The sequence below is a fragment of the Dermacentor albipictus genome, chromosome 9, assembly GCF_038994185.2.
Source record: "Dermacentor albipictus isolate Rhodes 1998 colony chromosome 9, USDA_Dalb.pri_finalv2, whole genome shotgun sequence".
In the NCBI taxonomy this organism is placed as follows: Eukaryota; Metazoa; Arthropoda; class Arachnida; order Ixodida; family Ixodidae; genus Dermacentor; species Dermacentor albipictus.
Genome location: NC_091829.1, coordinates 56,887,303 through 56,915,292, shown reverse-complemented (window position 1 = coordinate 56,915,292; position 27,990 = coordinate 56,887,303). Strand labels below are relative to the sequence as shown.

The 27,990-nt window shown below is 44.9% G+C and overlaps 1 protein-coding gene across 2 annotated transcripts; it reads left to right on the top strand.

Annotated features, from left to right (window-relative positions):
* Window positions 1-19: 19 nt before the first annotated feature.
* Window positions 20-26,890, top strand: LOC135896533 (rac GTPase-activating protein 1-like). Of its 2 annotated transcripts, XM_065424960.2 has the most exons (15): window positions 20-261; window positions 408-516; window positions 4,305-4,446; window positions 5,716-5,776; window positions 6,557-6,669; window positions 7,543-7,670; window positions 8,496-8,656; window positions 9,976-10,216; window positions 14,860-15,125; window positions 15,650-15,916; window positions 16,648-16,756; window positions 19,340-19,590; window positions 21,185-21,287; window positions 23,779-23,839; window positions 26,683-26,890. In XM_065424960.2, the coding sequence occupies exons 2-15, from the start codon at window positions 423-425 to the stop codon at window positions 26,726-26,728; spliced, it is 2,043 nt and encodes a 680-aa protein (XP_065281032.2). In that variant the 5' UTR covers window positions 20-261; window positions 408-422; the 3' UTR covers window positions 26,729-26,890. The 2 variants fall into 2 exon arrangements, with proteins under 2 accessions (XP_065281032.2, XP_070381965.1); XM_070525864.1 differs by lacking the exons at window positions 20-261; window positions 408-516 and adding an exon at window positions 683-826.
* Window positions 26,891-27,990: the final 1,100 nt, after the last annotated feature.

The window sequence follows — 27,990 nt, the reverse complement described above, 5'->3', positions numbered from 1 at the left end:
AATGCTCATAGCCGTACTATAGATAAATATAAGAGGTTGTGGAGTCGGTGCGGTGGGTGTCCACATAAGTGTCCATTGTGTCGCCAGCATCGCCTCCACATGTGCTTGTCTGGACTCCTGCTGGTATGGACAGGAGGCATTTCTATGGACATGCCGCAACCTCTTCAGCACGCTTAAGCGAGTGAAAGTTGCGATTTAGGTACTGCATACGCTGTATTCGCCTACCGAATTTCGGATTAACTTCTCAATTTTGCATTTTAGGTAAGTCTCTCTCTGCGTTCGGCGCTAAAACGGAAACTTCCATGGTGCATGCCGCATGTCCCAAGCTGTCACATGTCCCGGTGTCACAGCCTCCCGTGTCAACAGCCGAAACAACTTATGTCTTCGCATTTTTTGCTCCTTACCAGAATCTCGTATCCACGATGAACCACAAGGACATACCAAAGATGTCCGTGACCGCGCAGTTCGACGATTTCTGTCGAAGATTCGCTGGCGATGACGACGAAGTATTGAGCAGTGAGTTTCGTGTGCCATTTTGTGCAAGCCGTGCTCATTTAGTTTATATTATTTTTTATTTATTTGCCTAATTTAATTTCTATATTGTGTAGCCGATTCCCCTTGTGGATATGTATGCCATGCTCAAAATGACAACATCAACTGATACGCGTCGACGAAATATGTAAACATGAATTGCTCAAGTCCGAACGCAGAACTAGCATGTGTGGTTCAATGGAATTCTGTTGAAAGAGGACCAGTGCCTAACGCTCCCATTTATTGTTTAGTTTGGCAGTTGCGAAATACTTCCCCATCGACATATGCCTATGGAGTACGTACAGGCGATGTTTCTTCAGGTTTTGTCGTCTTTTCGCTTATGAGCCTTCAAAATTATCATGGCATAAGTAAAGCGACTATACTAGCATATGCTGCCTAAGCTTAACTGCATTTGTAGAAACCCGCCGTGGTTGCTCGGTGGCTATGGTGTTCGGCTGCTGAGCACAAGGTCGCGGGATCGAATCTCCGCCGTGGCGGCCGCATTTCGATGGGAGGTGAAATGCGAAAGCACCCGTGTGTGTACTTTGATCTAGGTGCACGTTAAAGAACCCCCAGGTAGTCGAAATTTCCGGAGTCCACTACTGAAGTGGTTTTGGCACGTAAAACCCGATAATTTAATTTTAAATATTTGTAGACTTTACTGTGTTTTTCTTGGTTCCTTTTTTTTATTTTCTTTAAGTGCGTTGTATGGGTCGTTATCAGTGCAAGTAATGTTCACAAGTTTTGACTCTTAAGATTATTGTCTTCATAGCAGGCACGTACCCAGGGGTAGGGGGGCCCGGGGGGAGGGCGGGGGGGAGGGCGACCCCACCCCCTCAGATTAAGCAGCATACCCCTCCCCACGCCACCACTCCTCACACACATTCCTAAAGTGCTGACAAATCAACCTATTCGGCGGTCAACATTTTGCTGCCGAGAGCTGCATATGACTAACCTTACATAGTCTTTTCGCCATCCGTCCACAGAAAAAATCGTGTGGGCCGATCCTGGTGATAGTGCAAGAAAGGGTGCAACCTCAATGGCACATACCCCTGTGAACTCGGGCACCTGTAACGTACCCTTGAACATCTTCAGGATGGGCCCACATATGGGGGAGTGCTTAACGCCTGCTTCACCTCCGCAGTGGGTTGGCCTGGCATAGCAATACCTTTGGATGGACCCACGTATGTGGAGCACTCAACGCCTGCTTCACTTCCGCTGCAGGTGGGCCCGGTATTGCACTATCTTCGAGATCGGCCCATGTATGGAGAGTGCTTAATGCCTGCTTCACCTCCGCCGCGGGTCGGCCCAGCATTGCACTACCGTCGGGCCGACCCGCAGCGGAGGTGAAGCACTTTGCTTTTCGTTTGAGAGCTTTGACTGTCGTCAGGTCTCGCTGCCACACCACCTTCACAGATCTGGAATGGTCGTCAATTTTTTTCACTCCTTTTGGATGGCGGTAGTTATCGGCATCTCCTGGGGTGTGAAGTCCAATTGTCACCATCTATTCAACAATCACGTGCATCGATGTTGCTTTGTTAGTTCAACCTTCTTTGTTTAGACTGATCCAAGGAACAGGAAAGGGATTCAGTTTGTAGTCAGCTTGTCTGTATGCTTGTGGAACGAGTTGCAGTCGGAGAAAACGCCAGTTGCGTTTAACTTTTCCTTTTGCTTCATTAATCCTTCGAGTGACGGCTCGCCGCGATGGTGGCATATCCTCGGATGGATATACCCACAATATGAGTTAGATAAGGTGGAAAATAAGATAATGCGACACAGCGTCCATCATCAGACCCTGCAATAACCGTTAAAACCGTAAGCAATACGATTGTCACCTGTTACCTCGTCTGGCTTTTCCTTAATCGTACGGTACTTTTCGTGCAAAATTGGCAACAGGAAAGAAGAATCTCAAGGAGTTGAGAAATTAAGCCATCTACTAAGGGAGAGAGCCCAGGCAACAGCTAAACAGGAAGGAAAAGCGAAAATTAACAAATTTAACCCTTGTTTGGGACAATATTTATGGACCAGCATCTCTTTATTTAAAAAGGAAGTAGAGAAAACGCCGCCAGAAGGGGAGAATAATTCCATGTGTTTTGAATGACGCTTCTACAGTTATCAGTCGAGCTGCCTGACATAGCCACTTCTCTGCTGTGTTAATGTGCGTGTTTTTCTAACCTTCCGCGGTGGGCGCAGTACATCTAGAACTGCAGCGTCTGCGCTCTACGCGGTTTTGGCACTTAAATTGGTGGAGCAGTAAATGAGGGATCCAAAAGAACTGTGATTGCTCCGCAAACATATATATTTCTCTATAATTCTTCCAGGGCTAATTCACAAAACGCTACTACAAATCTGTATTTTATACGTTTGGTTGTTTACTTGTTTTTGGCAACGTTCTTCCTGCTCTTCTGTCATGCGCAAGTCCATTTGATGTGGTTCCTTGCCTGCCAAGTAAACAAATAAGGTGTGAGGTACACCTTATTTCAATTCTCTTTATTATTATAAAGATTATTATTATATTATTATTATTTACATTTTTACTAGTGAAGCTACCTCCCCGCACTTCATTTGCATAGAAAGAGTTACCTAGGGTTGCCCCCCCTCCCCCCTCATAAATAATCCTGGGTAAGTGCCCGCTTCATAGCTTCATTGAAAGCTCCTTAGTATACCTAGCGAGAGACTTCAAAGGAGCAACGAAATGCCTTTATTCTGCAGCTTTGCAATTGTAGTTGACGGCCTCAAAGAAATTGATGCACATTCCCACTGTCTCTGTCTAGTTACCTTTGCTCTGCATTTATGCATATTTTGCCGGATTTGCACTTTCTGCCACAGGCTTTTATAGTACCTGTCCTTCCTAAAAAAAATAATCAGATTTCAGGATTAATTGATGTGCATCCTTAATGCCAGAAAGCCAAACCACTATTCCATGTCAAGGAAAATTATAACTTGATCACCATTATTTATGGTGAGCGCAGCTAGTAGACCCTTCTGTAGCACGAGTGCTTGATTACCCTCTACTTTATTTCATCTTTTTTTTTAGCAGTGCCATCATATTTATATTTTTTATTGCTACCCAACATCAGCAAACTTAGCTCTATGTAATGATGTCACAGTAATGTCAATGACTCCAGGGGCAGCATTTCGAGACCAGCTTTAGTATTAAACTAAAATCTTATCTAAGTGTTTGCAAATGTTTGTGCTTGCTAAGTATCATCCTTTCACCTGTGAGAAGCACTTCGAAAATGTTTGTCAGTATTTATTTAATACTGCGAAGGACTTCATGAAGTTATACACGACTGAATACTAAATTGGTGTTCCCTTTAAGAATAGACCCTACTGAACATAACAAAGAGGCAAGTTGACTCTGAAGTGCAACAGATATAAAGTGCATTTTAAAGATCTTAAAGAAAGAACTGAAGTATTAAGAATGCTAATGCACTTGTAGCATTTGTCCTGTCACCCTTCTTGTATTTCTTGCTACAGTTATTGCTTTAAATGTATACCAACTAGCCCAAGAACAAGTTCTGCTAAAATGCATCAAGTGAGCACTGGGGGAAGTTGTGGATTGCCCAGAAGTACTAATAAACATCGATTTAGCACATCATTTTCTAATAATTTGAGTTGTACATCCGGTGTGTATCACAGGAGTGCATTGTCAAGCACTTATCTGACACTTGTCAAATGTCACAGGGCCATATTATGTTGACTAACATAGGTTTCTTTTTTCACACCAGTGCTTGAAAGAACTGTGCAATTTTTTTTCCCCCTTTCCGTAGCAATGTTAGATTTTGTGAGGAACCAGGAAGTGTGCCGGCAGAGATGGGAAGCAGCAGAAAAGTGTTGCAGCAGACTCGCAGAAGACAATGAGTCCCTGGTTCTGGTAAACTCCGAGCTGCAAGCAAAGCTGCGTTACACAAGGTACAGTCAAAGAGCGTGTTCATTTGGATCGTTTGGTACACCTTTGATTATGCAGCAGAATTTTAACAGGGCAGCACAGGACATGAAGCATCACAAAAGCATGGTTATAAGCTAGTCTCAAGCACTCATTCGAGCACTCTGTGGAACAAAGCCTTTCAGCACAAGTTGACAGGGTAAAGCCTGCTGGCTATGCGACCGAAGTCCTATGTAGCATTGGACTAGAATTAGCCAGTGAAATTAAATATAGTAAAAAACAGAAAAAGCCATCAAGGACTGCTGTTTTCCCCTATGTACACCGTATGTCCCACAACATAATAAAATTTCCCGCACTGCCTGGAGTAAAGGTTATTTTCAGACCCTCAACAAGCTTGGTGAAATAGACAGGAGAGTAAACCAAGAATGAAACATAACCAGCCCTATTCTGAGAAGCATGATTGTCATTTTGTTGAGCGTCACATCCAGGTTTCATGCAACATTTCGCTCATGCGCTGTCAGTTACATTGGGCAAACCAGAATATATATAAATGACCGCCTACACGAAAATGTGGCTTCAAAAATTTGGCCCTTCAAATTGTTCACAGGGGGGTATGATCTCTCCCCTTGTCCTGTTTAGTGCTGGATAGACTAAGCTGTTGGCAGCACAACCATAGTTTGTGTGTGTGCGCCAGTAATATCTGACACGTCAAGACAGCCACGATAAGTTTTTCATGACGTGATGAGTCTCTTTTTTTCATGTCTGAAGCAATACTGCTTCGTGTGTTTTAAACTGGCCACATTAAAAGGTAGCGTAATTAATTATTTGTTGTGCTCTCAAAGATTTGAGGGTCCATAACCTAATTGCTGAGTTGATGGCTATCAAGTAATCCAATAAAAGCGAGACAAAAATTTTTCTGTCAGTAATCCTTTAATAGTCAAATAACAATACATTGTATAACAGCTGCATCAGGCATTTTAGTCAATGATGAAACAGTGAGGCAGCCAGACACAACATCAGTTTGCTAAATAATGTATATCACTATGGCGAGGTTCATTGTTGCTGACACAATTCACTCCCGATAAAATAGTTTCTTGCAGAATGTGGTTATCAATGCTTACAGCATTGCAAGCCATTAATATGCTGCAAATGTATATGTACATACAGTCTTGGCATGGCAGTGATATTCAGTGGGTGGTTCTACCGCTCTATCGCCTTTTACTCTTTGCTGCTTTAAGAAGTGAATAAAATATGTTTTTCCACAGAGATTTTGTGTTTGTGTTTTTGTTTCCTAGGGATGTGCTTGAAAAGGAGGTCCAGAGAAAACTGAAATGTGAAGCGCGCCTGGAAGCCCTGGTGAGCTGACATCTGTCCATTACCAAAACACCTACAACTATAATATGGAGAGTGTTTGCACTATGGCACCTGATATTACGTGGCCACTTATTCTCTCTGTAAACTTTCTGCTCAAATACCAGTGCAGTGGTGCTCATACGGCACAAGAAAATGTACCCTTATGTAAGTTTGCCATAAGCAGACCTGAATGTAACAATTTACATGCAATCAGTTATCTGCAATCAATTACTTTTTTTCGGTACTTTTCAATTATGTTTCTTTTGCTCAGGAACACTGGCTGTAATTCAATTACTTCTTTTTTTTCCCGATGCTATTGTATCATCTGTGAACATTGGGGTGCAGAAAGCTGGTGAACAAATCGTACACCTCATATACTGTAGTATCTATTTTTACACATGATACGGCATGTCTTACCTTTAGACTGAACACCTCACATTTACAATGTGCCATGCAGTTGACAAAAACAGTTATAAAATGTGGTAGTTCAGGCCTTTCCTGTGAGAAGTCTCTAGGAAGCGCCACAATGCCTTCAGCGTTCTTGTGAGCTCACGTGAGCACCTATTTGGAATCACTAGAAACAGTAACAGCACACGTGCATTGTTCCACACTAGAAGAATTGGCCAGAGAGAAAGTGTTCCCATGCCTCAGTGGAAAGGTGTGTAAGATGCTGTGAGATAAGTGTGAAGCTATCTCTAATTGATTGATTGATTGATTGATTGATTGATTGACGTCCACAGCTCCGCCGCTTGATATACCTGTTCTCTCTTCTGCATTGTGCAGCAAGCACAGCTTGACCAGGTCCGCTACTGCGTCTTTGGCCAAAGCTTTGAGAACAGGGAGCACCACATGGTCAGGATCTTGAAGAATGTTCTCAGTCAGGATAATTTTGTGAGGTAAGCCATTTGCAAACCACTAACAGACCGGGTAGCAATAGACTTTGAGTTGTCAAACTGCATGCTTATTCTAAGAAACAGGCTAAGAATTGGTGTTGGTTGCGAGTGATGTTCTTACATGTCCGGTCATTTCCTTACTTCTTATCGCGACTTCTTCATTGCTTGAAGTATGTGCCAGGTAGCCCAGCAACAAGTGCTAATGATTAGATTTTCTCACCTGGAGAGCCCCCAAATATTTTTTCGAAAGTAAAATGAAATTGAAACTGAAATGTGACTCAGCTGTTGCTTTGTATTTCTTCTGGGCTAGCTACAGAACTTAAATGTGAAGAAGGCAAAGGATCTGTTCAGATCAAATGTATATAAGAGTGTTGTAACTCATGCTAGGTGGTTCAGCAATGGAGTGGCCATGTAAAACAGGTGAAAGTAGTCAAGAGGAACTAAGATCCACTTGCTAAATAATCTGACTCTCAGCGGTGTTGCTAACTGTTGAATCTTTAAGTAAGCTGTACCTGTAGCTGTAGCTCAGTAGCTGCGGAATTCTGCTGCTGAACACAAGGTTGCTGGTTCAATTCCCACCCGTGACAGCCCTGGTAGGAGAGCAAAGGGCAAAGTTCATGTGCCAATTTTTTGTGTGCACATAGAAGAGCATCATGTTGTCAAAAAAATTGGCCTGGAGCTCGTTACTACGGCATTTCTTCTTTGAGTTTGTTTTGGGTTGCGCCTTTACATACAGTTGTGCCTTTCCAGTTTGTTTTGCCACATAATGAAAATTGTTTTAGAAATCTTTTGCATGTAGCTGATGAGAAATTAGGGCATGTGTGGCCATGAGACAAAAGTAGCATGAAAGCTTACCCGTACTTCTTCATTCTGCAGCACCATGGCCGACAAGTCAGTCCAGTCTGTGCTCTCCCCAACAAGCACAACCTTCTCAAGCCTGGCGCATCATAATGAAGACCTTGCATCGAGGGAGGTTAGCGGGGATACTCGCCACATATTGCTTGGTATGCAGGCGACACAGTCTCCGCTTCCTTTGGCAGGAACAAGGCACCTCTCTTCTGGGCAAGCTCTTTCAGGAGCAGTGCCTTCTGGATCTGTCTCTTTTAGGCCAGTCTCTACTGGGCCGCTCTATTCTGGAGCTACTGCTGCGTCTGTTCCTGCTAGACCTGCCCTGCCTGTAACCGTACCAGCGGTACAAGTCCCTTCTGGAGCTATCCCTTCTGAAGCTGTGGCTTCTGGAGCTGCCTCCTCTGGTGTGGTCTCTTCTGGACCTGTCGCTCCGGCACCGGCCCTGCCTATATCTGTACCCGTGGTGCCGGTCGCTTCTAAGGCTATTCCTTCTGAAGCTAACTCTTCTGGAGCTCTCTTCCCTGCTGCTGTTTCTTCTGGCTCTGTCACTCCTGGACCAGCCCTATCTGGATCAGTACCCATAGTACCAGACCCTCCTATAGCTCTTTCTTCGGGAGCTCCCACTTCTGTAGCTGTGTCCTCTGGTGTTGTTTCTTCTGGATTTGTCACTAATGGACCAGCCTCACATGGATCTGTACCAATGGCACCAGTCACTTCTGGAGTGACCTCTTCTGGACATGCCACTCCTGGATCACTTTCTTTTAAGCTGGTCCCTCCTAGAGCTGCTCCTACTTACTCTATTTCCCCTGGGCATGCACTCTCCAGTTCTGTACCTGTGGAATCAGTCACTTCCGAAGCTGTCTCTACTGCAGCACATGTTCATGCCACGTCTGCTTTACATGCTGGATATGTCAATGCCAGATCCGTCTATACCGGATCTGCCCGTGCTCGATTTGTTTCCAATGGGTCTACCCCTGCAGGCCCGGTTCCTCTTCCATGGGGTCCTGCCGGGCCTGCCAGCACTGGGCCGGACCCTTGCAGATCAGCTCCCTCTAGACCTGGGCCCATTCCTTCGAAACCTACTGCTGCTGAACGATGTTCTTCTGGACTTGGCCCTGCTCCTGCCAAAGTCCACTTTGAGGTTTGTATATGTGTGTTGCAAACAAGATGCCTCAGCCATAGAACTACTAGAAGGAATTCTGGTGCTAGTGTGTGTGAGAGGTGCAAGCATCATTCTTGTGGCTTCAAATGGCTTTGTGACTCTGTAAATTGTTAATTTGCAACGAAATAACTTCTAACTGTGAGAGTTTACAATGATTCTGCAAGTTTGCGCAATCTGATGGTTTTTTGCACTTAAAAAGCATAGGATTGCTGCATAATTTAGGCCTATGAAGGCAGATAAAAGGCAGCAAATAAAATGGCAAGAACATTTAAAGCTGCGAGCATGACGGTAAAACATCGGTGTACTACTATTCCCATGTTCAGAACGATAGCCGTGCCAGAGTTCATTAGTCTACTTTTCATTGATATTGTACAAATGCAGAATTGATGTGGAAGGATACACAGAATAAAATACGAGTAAGGAGATATTCAGTCGATTTGAGGGTTTCCTGCTGAGCCTAGTCACTTGGTGGTAGACGCTCTCTGCCTATGTGTTCTCTCCTGTCCTCTCTGTGTAAAACAGCATGTGCTGGTGGGCGAGTTGGTTATACATGATTACAACGAAGGCGCTAAATAAAGCAACGGACGAAGGTTGTCTCGTGTCTCCTTCATTCGTCCGTTGTTTTATTTGGCGCCTTCGTTGTAATTGTGTAAAACAGACATACACAGCATTTAGAGTGCTACATCGCTCTGGCAGATGCCAAAAAGATTTATTTCAGATGTTTGTAACACTGGGTGTGCACTATGGGTCCTGCTGCTCAGCCTGGAGTCACACTATGTGGCTTGTATACTTTGTTTGCAAACACTTATTATGCATCATGCAGACATCGGATAAATTATGTGTTTCATTGAGATTCTACACTACAGTATTGTCACAGTGGTGTTAAGGTGCGCTGACAGCCAAGCAGGCAGGCAGTGACAAAAGGACATAATTTGTTAGGCAAACTCGTGCTGGTGGCAGCAATAGCAGGAAGAAGTGCATGGGTCCCAGCCAGGACCCTTGGCCGAGATTGAATTAATTGAAAATTTTAATTCACCAGAGTCAAATTAATGGAAGCCTACTGTATGATGCCGCAAGCGCATTCTTGCACAAGAACAGAAACATAGCAACAAAGTCGTGCAATAAAAGCAAATAATTGAGACTGAATGAAACTCTTGTGGCAGTATGCTTTGGTCACTTGGCTGGCCCACTTATTTCAACACGAGTCTCCACAAGTAGCCGATAATTTGAGTTTTCCCTGCATCTGCCTCTCTCTCTCTCTCTCTCTCTCTCTCTCTCTCTCTCTCTCTCGCTTGCAGCTCTCAGGTTCCCAAAAGACAAGCACTTGCAGCGGTTCCCATGAGACCAGCGGCCGTGGTGAGGTGTTTGCCACGACCATGACTGTGGTGGCAGGGGAGCCTGGCTACGTAGCAACAGTCACATCCCAGATGGAAGGTAGCATCAGCAGCAGCAACTCTTCTCACCAGCGATTTCGGCGCAGTCGCAGTGGGCCAGCCCTGCTTGTTCAGCACTCCCAGAAAGCCAAGGAGAAGGTGGCATGTAAGGCTGCATGTCTCAATAAGTTTGCATGCACTTGCACAACTCTCCCTGTGCGTGTGCCTGGGTCCCAGAACTGGGGTTATGCAAGCAAGGACAAAGATTAGTGAAGGTCTCTGAGACAGATCTTCATCCTACAGTGGACTTCTGTTGTACATACAGTAAGACCTTAATTTAAGACCTGTACAATAAGACGTTCTGGGAAAAAAAAGCATGAGAAAAATATGTACTAACCAGGAAGACATAAGACCCGAATGCACTAAAACATCTGGCAGACTCAACTGGGACCGACGTCTAGGTCATGTAATGGGCTCGATTGACAGCAGCCACCGCAGACAGACCTCTGCTCATGAAGCATGTTGTTTTCGTATATCATCATCATCATCATCAGCCTGGTTACGCCCACTGCAGGGCAAAGGCCTCTCCCATATTTCTCCAACAGCCCCGGTCATGTACTAATTGTGGCCATGCCGTCCCTGCAAATTTCATAATCTCATCCACCCACCTAACTTTCTGCCGCCCCCTGCTACGCTTCCCTTCCCTTGGGATCCAGTCCGTAACCCTTAATGACCATCGGTTATCCTCCCTCCTCATTACATGTCCTGCCTATGCCCATTTCTTTTTCTTGATTTCAACTAAGATGTCATTAACTCGCGTTTGTTCCCTCACCCAATCTGCTCTTTTCTTATCCCTTAACGTTACACCTATCATTCTTCTTTCCATAGCTCGTTGCGTCCTCCTCAATTTGAGTAGAACCCTTTTCGTAAGCCTCCAGGTTTCTGCCCCGTAGGTGAGTACTGGTAAGACGCAGCTATTACACACTTTCCTCTTGAGGGATAATGGCAACCTGCTGTTCATGATCTGAGAATGCCTGCCAAACGCACCCCAGCCCATTCTTATTCTTCCGATTATTTCTGTCTCATGATCTGGATCCGCAGTCACTACCTGCCCTAAGTAGATGTATTTCCTTACGACTTCCAGTGCCTCGCTGCCTATTGTAAACTGCTGTTCTCTTCCGAGACTGTTAAACATTACTTTAGTTTTCTGCAGATTAATTTTTAGACCCACTCTTCTGCTTTGCCTCTCCAGGTCAGTGAGCATGCATTGCAGTTGGTCCCCTGAGTTACTAAGCAAGGCAATATCATCAGCGAATCGCAAGTTACTAAGGTATTCTCCATTAACTTTTATCCCCATTTCTTCCCAATCCAGGTCTCTGAATACCTCCTGTAAACACGCTGTGAATAGCATTGGAGAGATCGTATCTCCCTGCCTGACGCCTTTCTTTATTGGGATTTTGTTGCTTTCTTTATGGAGGACTACGGTGGCTGTGGAGCCGCTATAGATATTTTTCAGTATTTTTGCATATGGCTCGTCTACACCCTGATTCCGTAATGCCTCCATGACTGCTGAGGTTTCGACAGAATCAAATGCTTTCTCGTAATCAATGAAAGCTATATATAAGGGTTGGTTGTATTCCGCACATTTCTCTATCACCTGATTGATAGTGTGAATATGATCTATTGTTGAGTAGCCTTTACAGAATCCTGCCTGGTCCTTTGCTTGGCAGAAAAGGACCGGCTTTCGTATATAGTATCGTGCAATGCGCTCGCCGCATGCCATCGTTGAACAGACGACGCTCCTCTGGTGCCATCTCGTAGCGGTCGTTGCGAGTGTTGCACAGCACTGTGCTTTCTGCCTCACGGTTCCACTGCACACTCCTCTCCACTTTCCTCCTCATGCCTCTTCGCTCTCACCAATTTTTTTCATCCCCTACTGCACACTGCATTCACTCGCACCTTTAATTGTGCTCGTTAGCTTGGTTACACCGTAGGACGACGCCGACGCTCGCCATAGGGACGGGCGCCTAAGCGCTGCGCTCTAAAAATAAATTCAGTGGCAATTTAGTGGTAAATGCGAGAAAAATGCCCTAGCATTATGTCATGCTTTTATGAGGTGTGACATAATATAAGGCTTTATATAAATAAAAGGCTTTAGCAACATAAGCCATAAAGGCTTTAAACCATGTTCGCCACATTAATGTGTTGTTCAGGAGCTCTCTTGACACATGTTTTGCCTCTTTGAGGAGGTGAGTGCAACTGATGGTGGTTCAGAGCAGACCGCACCATGAGTTGCACTGTGTGCATACGGGGTGTTTCAGCGAACACTTTCAAAAATTTTTAAGGGTTGCCTGTGGCAGATAGCTCAATTCTAGTTTATGAGCCAGTCTACTCGAAGCGGCGGACACTACTTGTGCAAAAAATTGAAAGGCAAAATCGATTAATTAACACGAATTCACTAATGAACCTTTTAGCGAATTATCTTACGATCCATATTGCAATTTACGAATTTTAGCAGTGGACTTCGCAAGGCGGATCCAGTTGGAACGAATTCTCAGGACGACACCAGTTTCGAGATTTAAATTCCCAAACTTTGCGGAAAAATGCATTGGCATTCCAGTTACTTCTGTGCTGCAGTGTATGAAACGACGTTTTGTTAACAGATTAACTGGAACGCCAATGCATTTCTTCACAAAGTTTGGGAATCCATATCTCGAAACTGGTGTCATCTTGAAAATTCGTTCCAGTTAGATCCGCCTTGCAAATGTGCAGCTAGAATTTGTAAGTTGTAATATTGGCCATGATGTAATTAGTTAAAAACTTCATTAGTGAATTTTTATTAATTTGTCGATTTTGCATCTCATTTTTTTTTTGCGCAAGTATTGTCCGCCGCTTCAAGTAGACCAGCTCATGAACTAGAATTCTGATATCCGCCACAGACAACTTTTAAAGATTTTTGAAAGTGTTCGCTGAAATGCCCTGTATATATAAAATTAGAAATTCAATGCTCATCCGGTCTTTCAGCTAGAAAAATGGGCAAGGGTCTAAAACGTGTTCCACAATAGAAGTCATATTTCGCAAGTCAGCTTCGCCGCATGTTTTATGCAGTACAGCCACGTTACAGCTTTTCCGCAGTACAACCGCGTTATGCAGTGAAGCATACAACCACTGTGAACATGGTTTTGTTTTTGTATCAGATAGCACTGGCCCAAGCAGTTTTCGTATGAATTTCCTTTCGTAAAAGAATGTGCATGTTAGACATTGGTAAATACTGTAATAATTTATTATGAGCATTTTTAATTTAAGATCTTCCCACTACAGGCCGAAAATAGACATTATTATGGTAGATTGCATATGTTTGACGCATTTCATGTACCCTAAGTGCCGTCAAAACAGACACTACCATTGTTAAAGTTGCCACTTAGGTTACCGTATGGACCAGACATGTGTGTGGTGACTAGTCAAGTTCGAATTATCCCACAAAGGGTAATTTCAGGATCAAAATAACAAAAGTGATTCCAAATAAACGTATGGTGTTGAATGGGACCTTCGGTCAACATCGAATCAACCCAAAAATCAAATGAACCAGATTTGAATTAACAGAAGTCTAGCAGTAGCACGTCATTTAAGAGGATGCAAGCGAGGCAAGACTGGTTAAATAATAATTTGGTTCGCCTAAACGAAGGCAACAAATTTGTAGGCTGTCTAAAGGCGAGGCATTCTTTTGAATGTCTGGAAATTCGTGAACAGAAGTTGTTTGTTTTGCATGTTCACTCAAGAAGTGGTGCGCCAGCTCAGTGTTATTATCTCGTGTTCGAAAAGAAACAAATATACGACTTTCGAAGAGTGAAATCTCGAAAGGGATGCGAATCAAATAGCGGACTATTTCTTATGTAATTGAAACTTCATATATTCACATACCGCTATTCAATATGCATGAGCTGTTTGTTACGAGGCCTGTCCCAACTTCCTTTCAGTGAAGCAAAGCTTTCTTTGTCTACTTCTACGGGTTTGGCATGTTGTTGTCTGTCTCACCTGATAGCATCAGTGGAGGGTGATTTCGTAGCTGGTCAGCACTCTGCTAGCTGACCGCGAAGGTTGATATTTTATGCCCGAAAAAGGAGTTCACACAGCCGCACTGATATTGATTTGCAGCCACATTTACTGAACCACGATTTTCGGTGGGACAAAACTGGCTGGAGTTGGGCGACCATGTTTAGTCAAGCAGGCTTGGTGGCATCTGAAAATATAGACAGTAGTGTTTATGGAGGCACTGCGTCGTGTTTCTGCAGAAGAATCTGTGAGGCTGGCTGCCATGACCGAGGATGGTTGCGGGATATGTTCATTTCCAAAATTTGCTACACAAGGTGTAGTCATCCTATGTGCCATCCATGGCTACAGATATGTCTGTGATGTTAAAGTTTCTCAGGACAATGTCTGAAGACACCCAACGTCATGCACTCAGATTACAAGTGCAGGAAAGCTGCAGCAGCACTCACTTCACTCACTCACTCACTCACTCACTCACTCACTCACTCACTCACTCACTCACTCACTCACTCACTCACTCACTCACTCACGCACTCATTCACTCATTCACTCACTCTCTCTCTCTCTCTCTCTCTCTTTTCCACTCCGAATGTTGGGCTGCCAATTTGTGGTTGCTGCTTTCAAAGGAATGGGGCCCTTACTTGAAGAGTACACAATTTTCTATGCACATGTCCCGTCTAAGTACACGCGCTTCTTACTCTCCATTTCTTTTTGTCCTTTGTGCCGTAAGCTACTCTCTTTTGTGCATCACCTGCTCAGCTGTGCCTCGATCAAACCCCGTGCTGGAGGAGAGTGGCCTGGAGGAAGAATCAGGTTTTGTCTCTAGGCTAGAACGCTTGGGGCCCCAGAAGAGCAGCACCCCTGTTCCTGACACATTCCAGCAGCAACAGCCACACACCTTCATCAGTCGGCCCGCCGTCAACCCCGAGAACTGCACCGCGTGCGACAAACGCATCCGTTTCTACAAGGCCTCGTTCCAGTGCGGTGCCTGCGGCATCGTCTGCCACCCGGAGTGCAGGAGCCTTGTGAGTGCGACTCCGTGATGCCCGCAACTGTAATGTCACCTGCATGTTTCCCTGCAAAGCATAAGAGTTTAGGAGTCTTTTTTTTTTTATTTCTGAACCAAACTAGGTTGCTACGGAAGGTGTGGTTTCTGAGTTCCATTAGCATGGTGAAGTTCGTCAGAAATAAGCTTGCAAGTACGTGGCATTGAAATGTGTATTAACCATGAAAGAAGAGTACATTTTAGTGCACTAGCAATTATGGGACACTTTAAGCAAATTTCCGCTGTCACTCTGAGGTTGAGGCATAGAGAAACAAATTCAACAAGAGCATATATTATTTGGTTATAATTTATTTATCACACCCTGAGGCTTGTCAGTATTTTTTCCAGGGCTGAGAGGTCTAAGACGTTTATTTAATGTGAAGAAATAAAAGAGTCCAAAATATCTTGTCAGTAGCCCTTAAGCAAGACAATGGGCCTTTCCTTTGCCAATTCAAAGAAGGAACTTGGCACAAGAACCTGATCCCTTTGTTCCACCTTGAACAGGTTCCACTTCCCTGTGGTCTTAGAGCACCACCTCCGGAGGCCGGAGGTGCAAGTCACAGTACAGCGGCAAAGAGCAGCCCAGGTTTCCTGACCGACTATGCACCCTCCGAGCCACCGTTTGTACCGCCCGTGGTGGTTCACTGTATTCGTGAGGTGGAGCGGAGATGCCTCCAAGAGAAGGGGCGGCTCTACGGTTCAGCAGCGCCACCCGAGGAAGTGGACACGCTGCTTGGACGGTTGTTGAGTGGCCGAGACGTGCCTGTTCTTGTAAGTGCTGGAGGGACATTCTGTTAACAAGAAGTCAGAGGCATTGTCATCATTGAAAACAGTTCGCAGCAGCACAGACGTCATGGGGTCCTTCAGCGCTCAGCGTGTATGCTCAGCATGCACCTATTCATCATTCTGCCACACAACTCTCACCAATGCCCTGTTCGTTTACCACCACCGTCAACTAAATGTTTAAAGGCACCCAGACACATATTTTGACAGCTCGTAAAATAATGCAGTGAACAGTGACAAGCTGTGCAGACAGACTGTTCGTACTATAAGGATGCATTAAGGTGGGACTAGGTTGTACTGTGTTGTGGTTTGTTCGCTTATGCCTTTTTTTGATCACCATAGTTACTAGATCGTGTTTATTAGTTATTCATACACAAGACTTATGACTAATGTGACTTTTTGACTGCTATATTTAGTTGAATAACCTAAGGATACATGGAAGAGCTTTGTGTCTCTCCACATTAGATGTGGAAAAGGAAACAGAAGTCCAAGAAAGAACAAACTACCTAAAGGTTGCCATGAACACTAAAAAATTCTAAGACAAACTCAGGGCCATCCATTTGTCCCACTCATTACCATTTATAATGAACAAACTGAGCCACCAGAAATTAAAAGTACTTTAAGTATGATATATGCTGGGGACAGTCCACAATTATAAATTAAGGCTTAACTACCAATATTCAAGACTATTTCGTTTGCTTTTGTCCTTACCTGTTCAGAGTGGTCACAGCTTGCCAGTGGTGTGTGGAGCTCTGATGAAATTCCTGGCTGCCCTGCGGGAAACCGTTATCACCAAGTCGGTCTGGCCGTTACTCGCCGAGGCTGCTGGTAAGAGATGCTTCTGCCTCCCCGTCATGCTTGGCTTCTCCAACTGCTTTTGTGATTTGCAGTCAGAGCACATCTGCAACGACAGCAGGTGACTTCTACCAAGCCTCCTTCACAACAACTGCACTTAGCTGCGGACGCTCTCGCAAAGCAGGCTCACTCCCTGCACTTCCCCCTCGCTACCTCGGTCAGCGGCTTCGACGTGGCCAAACCAACCATTCTGCGAACGCTCCGTGCGCAGCACCTGGACCAGCGCGTCGTCGCGGGTGCATCACTTCGACTGCTCCCCCGCGTGGGCTTCTCCCGGGCAGACCACTCTTTCCTGCTTCGCCTGCGCGTCGGCTGCTACAGGACGGCTGCTAGAACGCACAGGCTGCAGGGAATTGGCGACCCCGTGTGCAGAAACTGCGCCGATTTGGAGACGCTCGACCACTTGCTACTTCGCTGCCCTGCCTTCGATGTGGAGTGCACGAACTTGTGTACAGTCTATCGGCGACTGGGACTGACTTACGATACGGCGACTGCACTGCTATTCCCTGCAGCCCACTCGTCCATCATGAAGCACGCTCTTTCGGCACTGCTAGACTACTGCAGTGCGACGCCCTTGAGGGCGCGGCTCTGAGCCCCGCACTCACATTTTTTTTCCCCCTTGCCGCGTTAGTCCTGTCTTTCTCTCCTTCATCTTTTTCTTCCCATTCCCCCTTCCCCGTGCTGTGCTGTTGAGGTGTCCCCCTGTGAGAGACAGTTACGGCGCTGCACTCATCTCTTCCGTTTCCTTTCCAAAAATCACTTCACACATGATCAAAATTAAATTGTGGAGTTTAACACCCTGAAACTGTACAGTGGATTATGAGGTACGCCGTTGACGAGGGCACCAGATTAATTTTGACCACCGGAGGTTTGTTACTGTGCACCTAAATCTAGATACAAGGGTGTTTTTGTGGCCACCCATCCAAATGTGACTGCCGGGACTGGGAATCTAACCCACGACCTCATGTTTAGCGGCACAATGCCACAGCCACTGAGCCAGTGCGGCCAGTACAGTGCAGTCGGCCCCGTCCAGGTTGTGCAGAAACACCACTGTGTTACGTTGTGTGTCCTTGGTTAGCCTATGCCTCTTGTTAAGGCGAATGCCTTAAGTGGCACGTATCCCCCGATGACCTTAAAAGAAATGCGTCGTCTGATCCAGTAGTAAAAGAACTTATCATTATTAGCAATGGCTCATACCTCCTAAACAAGCGAAAAATTCAATGGCTCATCACTCTTGTAACGCAGAGACTACAAGCACTCAGCAAAGCGAAGCGTACTGTGAAAACATTCATTGGAATCACGCATACAACTTACAGAAATGCGGCTCTTGACGAGTTGTACAAAAAAAAAGAAGAAAAAAAAAGCGTCAGGCTGTTACTTTCAGGCTTTTATCGACGAGATCTTACCTAACCCCCAGAGCGCTTAGTTGGATAGACCCCAACTTCCCACAGTCGTGCTCCAAATGCAGTCGTGCGTGCTGCTCCTTCGACCACATGCTCTGGCTGTGCCAGTACAACGCGGGCTCCGACTTTCAATACAAATCCAAGTGGGACGTCTTGCTGAAGAGCTCGGATTTCACAAACCAACTACAGGCCGTCCAGAGGGCCCGCGACGTCGCAGAGAGTCACCACCTCCCTGTCCGATCGTAGGCGGGAGCCACCAACTTGATTGCGGAGCTTTCGGTTCCACCCAATCAAGTTCCTCGGGACACTCTAATAAAGTTCTTGTCACTGTTACGTGACCTTCTAAATGGCTCATATCCCCTAAGGCTGAGGCTACAAGCACTCAGCAAAGTGAGGCAGAGAGTGCATACATTAATTGAAATCACCCATATAACACATGGAACAGCTTACTTTTCAATCCCCTGCTGAGCGGATGCAACGTAAGGTTGAAGAGAAATGTCGTCGGCGCGAGTCTGACCCCGCTATACAAGTGCACGAAGCCGCAAGTAAGCGTCGAAAACGAGCCGAAGAAGCAGAACTGTAAAAGCAGCAGTGAGAAAATGCAAGACAGCGCATTACCAAGTGTGCAGCAGGCTTTCATCTTCACGTGTTACAAGAGTGTAACATACTGCTAAACTTTCTTTTTTCTTTTTGACGCTGCGACATTCTGACAAATGATGTTCCTAGATAGACCGAGCATTAAGTCTGCCGTAAAGGAAGAGCCAAGATTGTTAGTGTCCGGTGGCATACAAATAATGGCATTTTATTGTGTTAACTGGACACAAACAGTTTCGGTTCTTCCTTTTTGGCTGTATGCAATGCTGCATGCATCTAGGAATGCTATCTATCATAGCGTTGCAGAAAGTGTAATCACCTAGTGAGTTTGGACCTTTTGGTTGAAGTGGAAATTACTAGCTGCAGCACACCAGTGTTCTCCACTCAGACACTGTTTCTTTTGAATTTTTCACAAACAGAAATTGTGATTGCTGCACTGCCTTAACCAGTGCGACTAGTGTAACTGCCGTGACCTTTGATGCCATCTGTGATGCCACAAACCAAAGCTTAGCACTTAGGCGGTGCAAGAGATCTCATTGGTTCCTAATTATTGTTGTAGTGACAGGTGACGAGGACAAGGAGAACCGTGCGTGGAGGCTCCTAGACGCAACACGACGACTGCCAGCTGCCAATCGTGCTGTGCTGGCAAAGCTGCTGGTACACCTGAGAAGTGTGTCAGCCACGTCGCTTGGCGGCGACGGCCGATCCCTCGACGAGCTGGCACCTGTGTTTGCGCCTGTGGTTGTGGGCTGTTCTGAAAACAACCCGCCCACCGAGGTGCAAGAGCGGGACAGACCCCTGCGGGACCTGGTGAGATTGTCGCTGCGCGCCGTTTTAAAGGGTCGCTGATGAGAAACATAAAAGTTGGATTGCCAAATTGCATTTTCAGAGTACAGTCGTAAGCCTCTTTAACACCTGTATAACGAAAGATTTCACATGTCCTGTGCAATTTTCTACGTTTATTTTGTATTGTGAACTCCTCTACAACAAAGACCTCTATGCTGAATTCGCCTGTTTGAAAAAGTAACCTAATTGTCCCCAGTGGGTCAGTTGTTGCTTTACAAAGAGTGCGCATTGCAGTGCTACCACTGAGCTGCGGACAGTTGACACTTATAAAGACCGAACTCTCCGACGAGCGGCACTGGTGGGGCCTGCAAAGGGATAAAAAAAAGTAAAACTGGGCGCAATGATGATCACACTTCTATTCACTGGTGGCACTAAGTGTAGCAAGTGGTAAGAACTAGCCATGGGAATGGAACGCTGCGAAAATCTGTGAGCACATGCTCCAGCGAAGTTCGCAGAAGCAGCGAGCTATTTTGCGCCGCTCCAACTAGGAGGCTTACAAAATAACTTACTTTGTATGTGTGCCGTGCATCAATGCTGGGTTTCACTGCAGAGCGGGCTATGTGCCTCAGTGCCGCAAGCTTGGTTGCACTCGTACTTTCCGTCGGACAGCAATAATGCAGGAGAAAATTGGCGAGTTCTTTCCCTAATTGCTTCCTGAATTCATTCAAATAAAGGTTTTCGTTTGCTTAACATGCTTAGGCTGCTCTACTGTAAGCGGTGCGATGCGCCATCTTTACATTGAAGTGGCCTGTCCAACAAAGGATTTTGGGGATCCCACGAAAGGTTGGTCTTGTCGTGGGTGGATGATTGGTAGGCTGGAGGTGACGCAAAAAATCAGAGACAAGTGGTGGTTGTGGTAGATTCTAGCAGCAACAGGTTGGTTTAGTCTGCCAATCGAGGCCGACAGTTGCTCCAAGTGGTTTCGCTGCCTTGGAAGTTCCCGTGCTATCTCCCCGTGACATACTGAATTTTGACTGTGATTACTCAGATTTATAGTTAAACAGGAATTACATTGCATTCTAGAACAGTAACAAGTCTTCAGGACTTTTCTTGCACAATAACAGCCTGTACATGGATAAATGTTGCAGTTTGGGAACGAAATTATAGAAGGAAAATTTTGGTCTGAATTTCTTTCCTCTAGTAACTAGCCTTTTCAGCAATCTAACTGCAGATAGAGTTTTAAATTAATATTTCGCAGGTATTAATGAATGTATGTTGCTGTTTGATGTCCCTTTAACCCTTTGAAGTTCAAAGACCAAAATATACGGCACTGCAAAACATCCTGAATGGTTAATGCTGTGTATTTACCACGTTGTCTGTACATTTGAAAAACTCACCCATTTTTAAACTCTCTGTTGCCCAGCAAGTGCTGCAACCCTGCGTAGATGCAAGATTTTTTTTTCTTTCCTTTTTTCCCCCATTTCTTTTTTCACGCCATTGTCTTTTGGTTTTAATTCCACAGCTTCTTTAAGCTGGCGCATCGGCAACCTCTTGAGCATCTGCGCGTGCGTGCAGCAATTACTTTTGGTTAGCATTTCCTCCTCATTCTTCTGCACAGATTATGCACTGCCTTCTTGGTGTACCAGACGTTTATTGGACGGACAATGCTGCTCCTGCGAGCTCTGACCCAATCGAAACTGTGCAGCAGGAGACAAGGCCAGGTGGGTGGTCACGAGTGGCTTGCAAAATCAGCTTTGTGCTGGTTCCCGGAATGGTACAGCATTATTTCGTTGCTCAACTGTTCTTTACTCTCACCTGACGTGCTGATGTATGTCGGTGGGGGAATTGCTTTAGCCATTGACAGACAAGCGGGATAATTTTGGGATGTGCTCATGACAAAATTGTCAGGATTATTTTGATTTTACTGTGCCAGTGCATATGTATGGTTGCCAGGAAAACCAAACGAGACATGTTCACAGGAAGATGGAGGCTTGAAGTGATGAGCAGTGGTTGAACAAGGGCAGTCGCCGGAGGCAGCGTTTCAGCAAGGGGGTCTTGTCTACATCAGCACACTTGCATCAGATGCTGCCCTTGCTTTTTCATAAAATTTATTAATTCGGGCTTGTTTTACAATTTTATGACTGTTTTGTCAAGATTAATAAGAAATTCTGTAGGTGAAAAGTTTAAACTCCGACCATACACTTGGAATTTTACACATTGTTAAAGACACCAGAGGGGTACCATCTCAGAGCAAGGTTGCTCTGACGAAAACCTGAAACGGGTGAAATCGATGACAGTAAGGTCACTGAAAAATGTAACAAACTGTGTTGCTTGTCAGTTTGTACTGTTGCAAGTTTGTTGCTGCTTGTTTGCTGCAGCTAGAGATAAAGCACCGTTAATAAAGTGCATTTGTGTACCACAAAAGATTTGCCCTCAGGGCAGATGTTAATAAAAATTTTAAAAAGTTTGTGCTATTTACACTGTTTCTTTCCTGTATTGCATCCATAGGATTATCAATAAAACAAAAGATTAGTACCCACGCACCATAATGTAACAGCTGGTGTAAAAGCCAATTGCATGTAAAGTAAGTATTAAAGTATCCAAAATGCAAATTTCCTGTAAAAAAAATGCCATTTAAGAAGATAGAATTGGGCATGATAGGCTTGGAATTCTACGATGTGTGCTCAGGTTGGTAGGTATGCACTCATCAAAATGTTGGCTTCAGTGACATGGCCTTGATAAGGACAAGTTTGCTTGTCGAAATGTCAACTCCAACAACATCCCTTGTTCAATGACTCTCAACCAATTCAAGTCTTCATCCTCCTGTGATCACCTCTCTTCTTTAATTTCATATGGTGCAGTTTCTCTTAATGCTGATTTTATAGATACATATTTGCCTCTCTTTGAAGTGACGGTATTATTGTTACACGCTATTTCTTCCATGCAATTTTCATTCTTTTTTTTATTGTTTCGAACTTTGTCCCAGCTGTTTAATAGTTATAAATTAATGTTTGTACGAGTACTATGTTCATGTTGTAATGCTTTGTTTCTGTCCAGGTTCAGCTTTAATTGATACAATGTGCGTCGAAGTTGGGCAACTTGCATGCCATCACGTAAAGCCCTTCTTTGTATCAAGCTTCCAAGGCTCCATCAAGCTGCAGGTCATGCCTTTGGCATAGAAAACATTCCTAAGGATGTTTTGTAAAAATTGGGTTTGAACCGTGGTAATATTTTTGCAGTTTGGGTTAATTGAACGTTCAGCTCTGTCCTCTTGGGATTCAAGTATTGCTATTACATATTTGTTAGTGGCCTGGGTAGGGCAAGATCTGTCCCAACGAAATGACAGGAGGCAGAATCCAATATGCTACTTCTTAGTCGCGGAGAAAGGAAAAAGACTTGGGGATAGCGTCACGTGACATTTTTGAAGCCTAGTCACAAAAATATACAGTAAAGGCTGATGGGAAATGGGCCCTCACCATGTGATAGGCATGTGGTAAATTCTAGCCACTGAGCGTGCAGAGAGTATGGGGGAGAGTAGGGCCGAGAGCTGGGTGGCGAGTGCCTATCATGATGAGGGCATCAATAAGAGCTACCGCAAACCAAATTAATGCTATGAAAGGTCCAGCAACCATGTAGGGCCTATTTCCCAAGAGTCACCGCACAGATGGGCCTTGAAGGAAAGGTGTTAGAGGTTGGCTTGCTGAGGCTAGCTGCTCAACGTTGTGTGTTGGTGTGTGTCACTCCCCCCCACACTAATCTTTTCTGTTTGTTTGCTTCTTGTTCTTATGCTCTCGGATAACTTTCTGTGGCAATAAACGGAAAGCTACAGGAGCAGAGCACGTACTACTGCACCAAGTATTATATCAGAGTTTGACAGCGCTTTCAGTTTCTCAAAGCAGACACCGAACCATCCTAGCTCCTATGTATGGCGGTTTCACATTGGCCCAAGCACAGAAACGGAAAGCTCAGTGAAAAAGGAAACACTCGGTGGTAAATTTCACCCTATTTTGCTGCTGTGAAAGAAGATGTCTATGATTTCTCTTCCCCAGCTTACACTCACATGTATGACAATGTGGCATTATCTTTGGAAATGCTATTACTTGCGTGCGCTTTGTTTCTGTGACTTTCCCTTCATTGTCACGGAATTTTGAGTGCAGTTAACCAGCCATTTTTGTCTTCATTCTGTGCATTTGTTTGTTTCGCGTGGTCCAGGAACGACGGCAGGTGATTGCTGCAAAACGGGGTGGAAGGAGGCCATCAAGAGCAAGCTAAGGCAGGCCAACTTTTTGCAATAGCATCCGTGTGCAGCATGAAGAAAAATTGTTGGCTGATTGCTGGTTTGTCACCTGGGCTCTTGTAGCTAACGCAACTAAGGGCCTTTATATTTTCTGTTAAAGAATAATGCTAATTGCTGTCAAGAGGCTGGGATGGCGACTGTCATTTGACACGGGCTCTGTGACTGTCTCAATTAAGGTAGACACCCGACGAATGGTCCAGACACAGTTCTGCTTAGTTTTGGCAATCGAAGGAATAGCACATTCAGTGTGATATGGCCCAATAATTTTGGTGGAGGAGCAGCAGCTTATTTTACAGATTAAAAAGAAAAAAGATAATGGCCAAGCTAGCAACTTATAAATTATTTTATGAGGAATTTTTTGAGCTATTTGATAGCCTTACAAGTCAGTTACGTAAATCAAAGAGCACGTGTAAACATGGCATATTAATCTCTGCGTTTATGTGATATCATGTGAAAGCATTGTAAACATGTCAGTCTTATTAGGTCAAATGTGTTTGATAAATTGAGGGAGAGGCATGCCTTTCTCAAGCTTGCTACCGGACACTGCCTTGCATGTCTGGTCAGGCACGCAATCCATCAGCTGTAGACTCATTTCAAGGAAGCGAAGGCACCAAAAACAGTTACTTCTTGAATGCCATTTCTCATTGCAAAATTAGAGGTTAAAAAATTTGTATATAATGTCCAGAACATTTCTGGAAGGTCTAACTAAAGTAGTTGAAGTTTCATTGTGCAATTACAGTAGAATCTCGTTGATTTAATCCCATTTTAATTGTAGCTTCCCCACAGCACTTGCCCGCCCGTGTCACGTGAAAACGCCCCCACGCACACAGCTTCCTTTTCCGGTACCGGCAAATTTCCTCAAGAGCTGTCGCAAATCACAGCCACAGTTACCGCCGCCAATGCTTTTGCAATAAGAATCTTCACCTATTTGTTTCAAGGTGCGTGCGGTATAGAGCAATTGGAAACGCACTGGAGGCAATAGTCTATAGCCCAAATGTGCCTCCAATTGCTCCTACAGGCAGCATGAAGTGAGCGTCATATTTCTGTGGCAGCACCATATTCCAGCATTGCCCGCCAGCTTGATTTCATTTCCTGTCGCTGGCTTAAAACACTTCGGAATAGAAAAACTACAACGTGCTTCTCAGGCTGCGCCCCGCTAGCTCGACATGTGTCAATATTACGTGTTGCAACAATTCTCGCCGAATTAGCGCATCAAAACTTCCCAAAAAATTCCGTGCCCAAAGAAGCTGCTGACCCAGGACGAGTTCAAGGAGTGCAAACGTAAGCATGCCAAAATGGCAAAAAAATGACAATGCGCGTCTCGGGCCGCTCGGGCGCATCCGGCGTGCATCAGTGTCTCATGCTGCAACGATCCACGAAAGGCTTCGCATTCTGTAGACGTTAGTTACAGTTGACTCTGCCAAATTTTTTTGTGACTTCAGATCATATGTTCTCCCACTTCGTACAATGTTTCTCATACTTTTATGCGAACATTATTACTAGAGCACAACCCAGGTCCTCAGGCGCGGCGGTGTCGCCTTCAATACCACGTGACACCGTGACGTCACGACAGAGGAGAAACGGGGCTCCAACTCGCGCCGTCGCTCGCGGCGTTGCGGCGGTATATAAGCAGCTGCGCCTGCCTCTGCTAGACACTCGCGAGGTGGGATGCCTCCTGGAGACAGAGCTGCTCGTTGGAATGAGAAGCGAAGGTTGCGGCATGCTACAGAGACTGATTTTCTAGGTGGCTTTGGCTCAACTCTTGCAAGATGGGCTGGGTGGGAATCGAACCAGGGTCTCCGGAGTGTGAGACGGAGACGCTACCACTGAGCCACGAGTACGATGCTTCAAAGCGGTACAAAAGCGCCTCTAGTGAATGCGGTGTTGCCTTAGGAACGAGCTGTTTCTAAGGCTCAGGCGTGCGTCGCTTGCTCAGGCGCACATTTCGTTGCCGTGCCAAACGCTGCGTTGCTCGACGCTCACCGCGACCAATGCGGGGCGCGTAGTCGCTGCGCCGTAGCCCATTGTCTTACACCCCTTGGCGGGTCGACGGGAATGCTGTCGCATTCCACTTTTGAAGGTGAAGCAGAGTAACGCATGAGTTGTTTCTTCGTCTAGCCGAACCAAATATAGCCAAGCAACAGCAGTTCACCAGGCTAAACAGTGGTTCAACAACTAAAATAAAGGCTAGTATGCTTCGCATCCTGGGCTTAACCTTAGCTAAGCCACAGCCATTTTTTTTCTAGAACATATCAACGAGGTTCTAACGTATATTCTGGGACGTAAGTCACCTTAATCCATGCGTGTGTCTGCCCCCTTCCCCAATAAGCCGCACTTAAGGGTGGGATGGCGCTTACACCTTTTGTCACCCATAGTCCTACATCTGAAAACCCCGTGGCCTGTCCAAAGTTCTCTGCTCCAGCATCTACCAGCAGACATTCACTACCCGTGGGGCTCTGCCTGGGAGTGACACCTACTTGAAAGAAGATTCTACAAGTTGCCTAGCTACGAACAGATCAGGCAGTTTTCCAGACAGTTTGCTAGGCGTGTTGGCTCACATACGATAGTTTGCCAAACCTCTACTGCAATTAATGAACCAGGAGGGCAGGACTGCATGCTTTCATTTAAATACTTGTATATAATGCTAGGCAAGCTGTTCGAATGCCAAAAAAATTTATATTGCCCATTTCTTTGTTAACGTTTCCTAATGCGCACCTTTCACAGTTTGCACCATTAAATTCTCAGTTAATGGCTGACCATAGCATTTTGTTCACTATTTCTTAGTGTCTGATTTGTGTTCTGCCTTTTCTTTTTTCCAGGCGATCGATTGGCGTGGGCTCCTTGGACACTGGAAATAGGAAGTGACAGAGCCACACAGCGATGTTTAATGGCATTCTTCTCCCTTGCACATGAGCACAGTTCTGCTTTTTATTTATTGACTTAACCGTTATATTTTAACTTATACGAAGCCTGTACAGGCCAAGAGATGTGATACGCCTAGTCAATAAACCATTTTTATAGTTTCCAGAGGTTCCTTTACTTTACAAAGAATTACCCATCTGGTTCTCCTGCACATTTTCGTGGACAAGAGCGTGCTGTCAGAGATGTTCTAAACTTTCATGATTCCAGTCATTCAGGTCCATTGTGTAGTGTCATCGGCACAAATAGAAAGTCTTGTTAGAAATGATTGGCACTGTCTTACGTGCCTGAAATCTAAGATTCAACAAAAGCTCCTGTCAGCAATGATCCTGGCAGATTTTTAGTAAAAAAAACAAACGAACCACACAAAACTTTCCACATTTAAAAGAAAGTGCAAAAGATGTTTTTTGCTTAGTAAAAGAACCTTGTTCACACTGGTGACAGCAGAAGTTTGTATAGTGAATATGGGTCACACAAAGCTGGCGCAGGCAACACACATAAGCAGTCGGTAGGAAGCCGTCATTGTCTGCACAGTCATTTCAAGATGCAATGATATCAGAAGACAAGCCATTCAACTGCTTCTGGTGCCTATGTGTGCATTCTCCCAGTCAATCTCGTAGGCACAAGTTCAGCGTGTTTGGTGCTAGCATCTGTGAATGAATTTCTTCTTTGCCATCATAGCAATATTGCTTAAGACCTTTTGCCGTATCAAGTCTTGTCTGTGTGATAAAGATTTTCTCGCCTGAAGCAACCTGGTGATCCTTCCAACGTGCCATCACTCGCAGTGACCTAGCTTGTTTCACAAAACTTTTTAACTCAATCTGTTTCATAGTAAAATAAAATAAAAAGAATGAAGGTGTATTGCTAAAATTGGTGTTGTAAAATGCCCATTACCCTGCTACAATGACTTCGTTGTACAGGGATGCTTACATTTTTCTATAACCAGTGCAAGATTTGCAGAGAATTCAGTAATAACGAAGTTGCACAACTCGAGCAGAGCAGACAGAACATCAGCGAAATATACAAAACATGTTTCATTGCCATAAAAAAAGTCAGTTACATCCGAAAGGCGAAGCATCAATTTGTGATAGCAAATAATTAGACAGCTATATGAAGTAAAGATAGTAGTTTTATCGGCCGTATAAACTTGCAAACATTTGCATACTAACTAAATTAATAAGCATGGTGTCGTGCAAAGAAGCAAACAT

Bases quoted from the DNA above. Each gene is read 5' to 3' on its own strand.
- LOC135896533 (XM_065424960.2), top strand. From the start codon at position 423: ATGAACCACAAGGACATACCAAAGATGTCCGTGACCGCGCAGTTCGAC. The intron at 16,757-19,339 runs GTAAGAGATGCT...TTATTGTTGTAG, and splicing joins GTTACTCGCCGAGGCTGCTG to TGACAGGTGACGAGGACAAG. The intron at 23,840-26,682 runs GCAGGCCAACTT...TCTTTTTTCCAG, and splicing joins GCCATCAAGAGCAAGCTAAG to GCGATCGATTGGCGTGGGCT.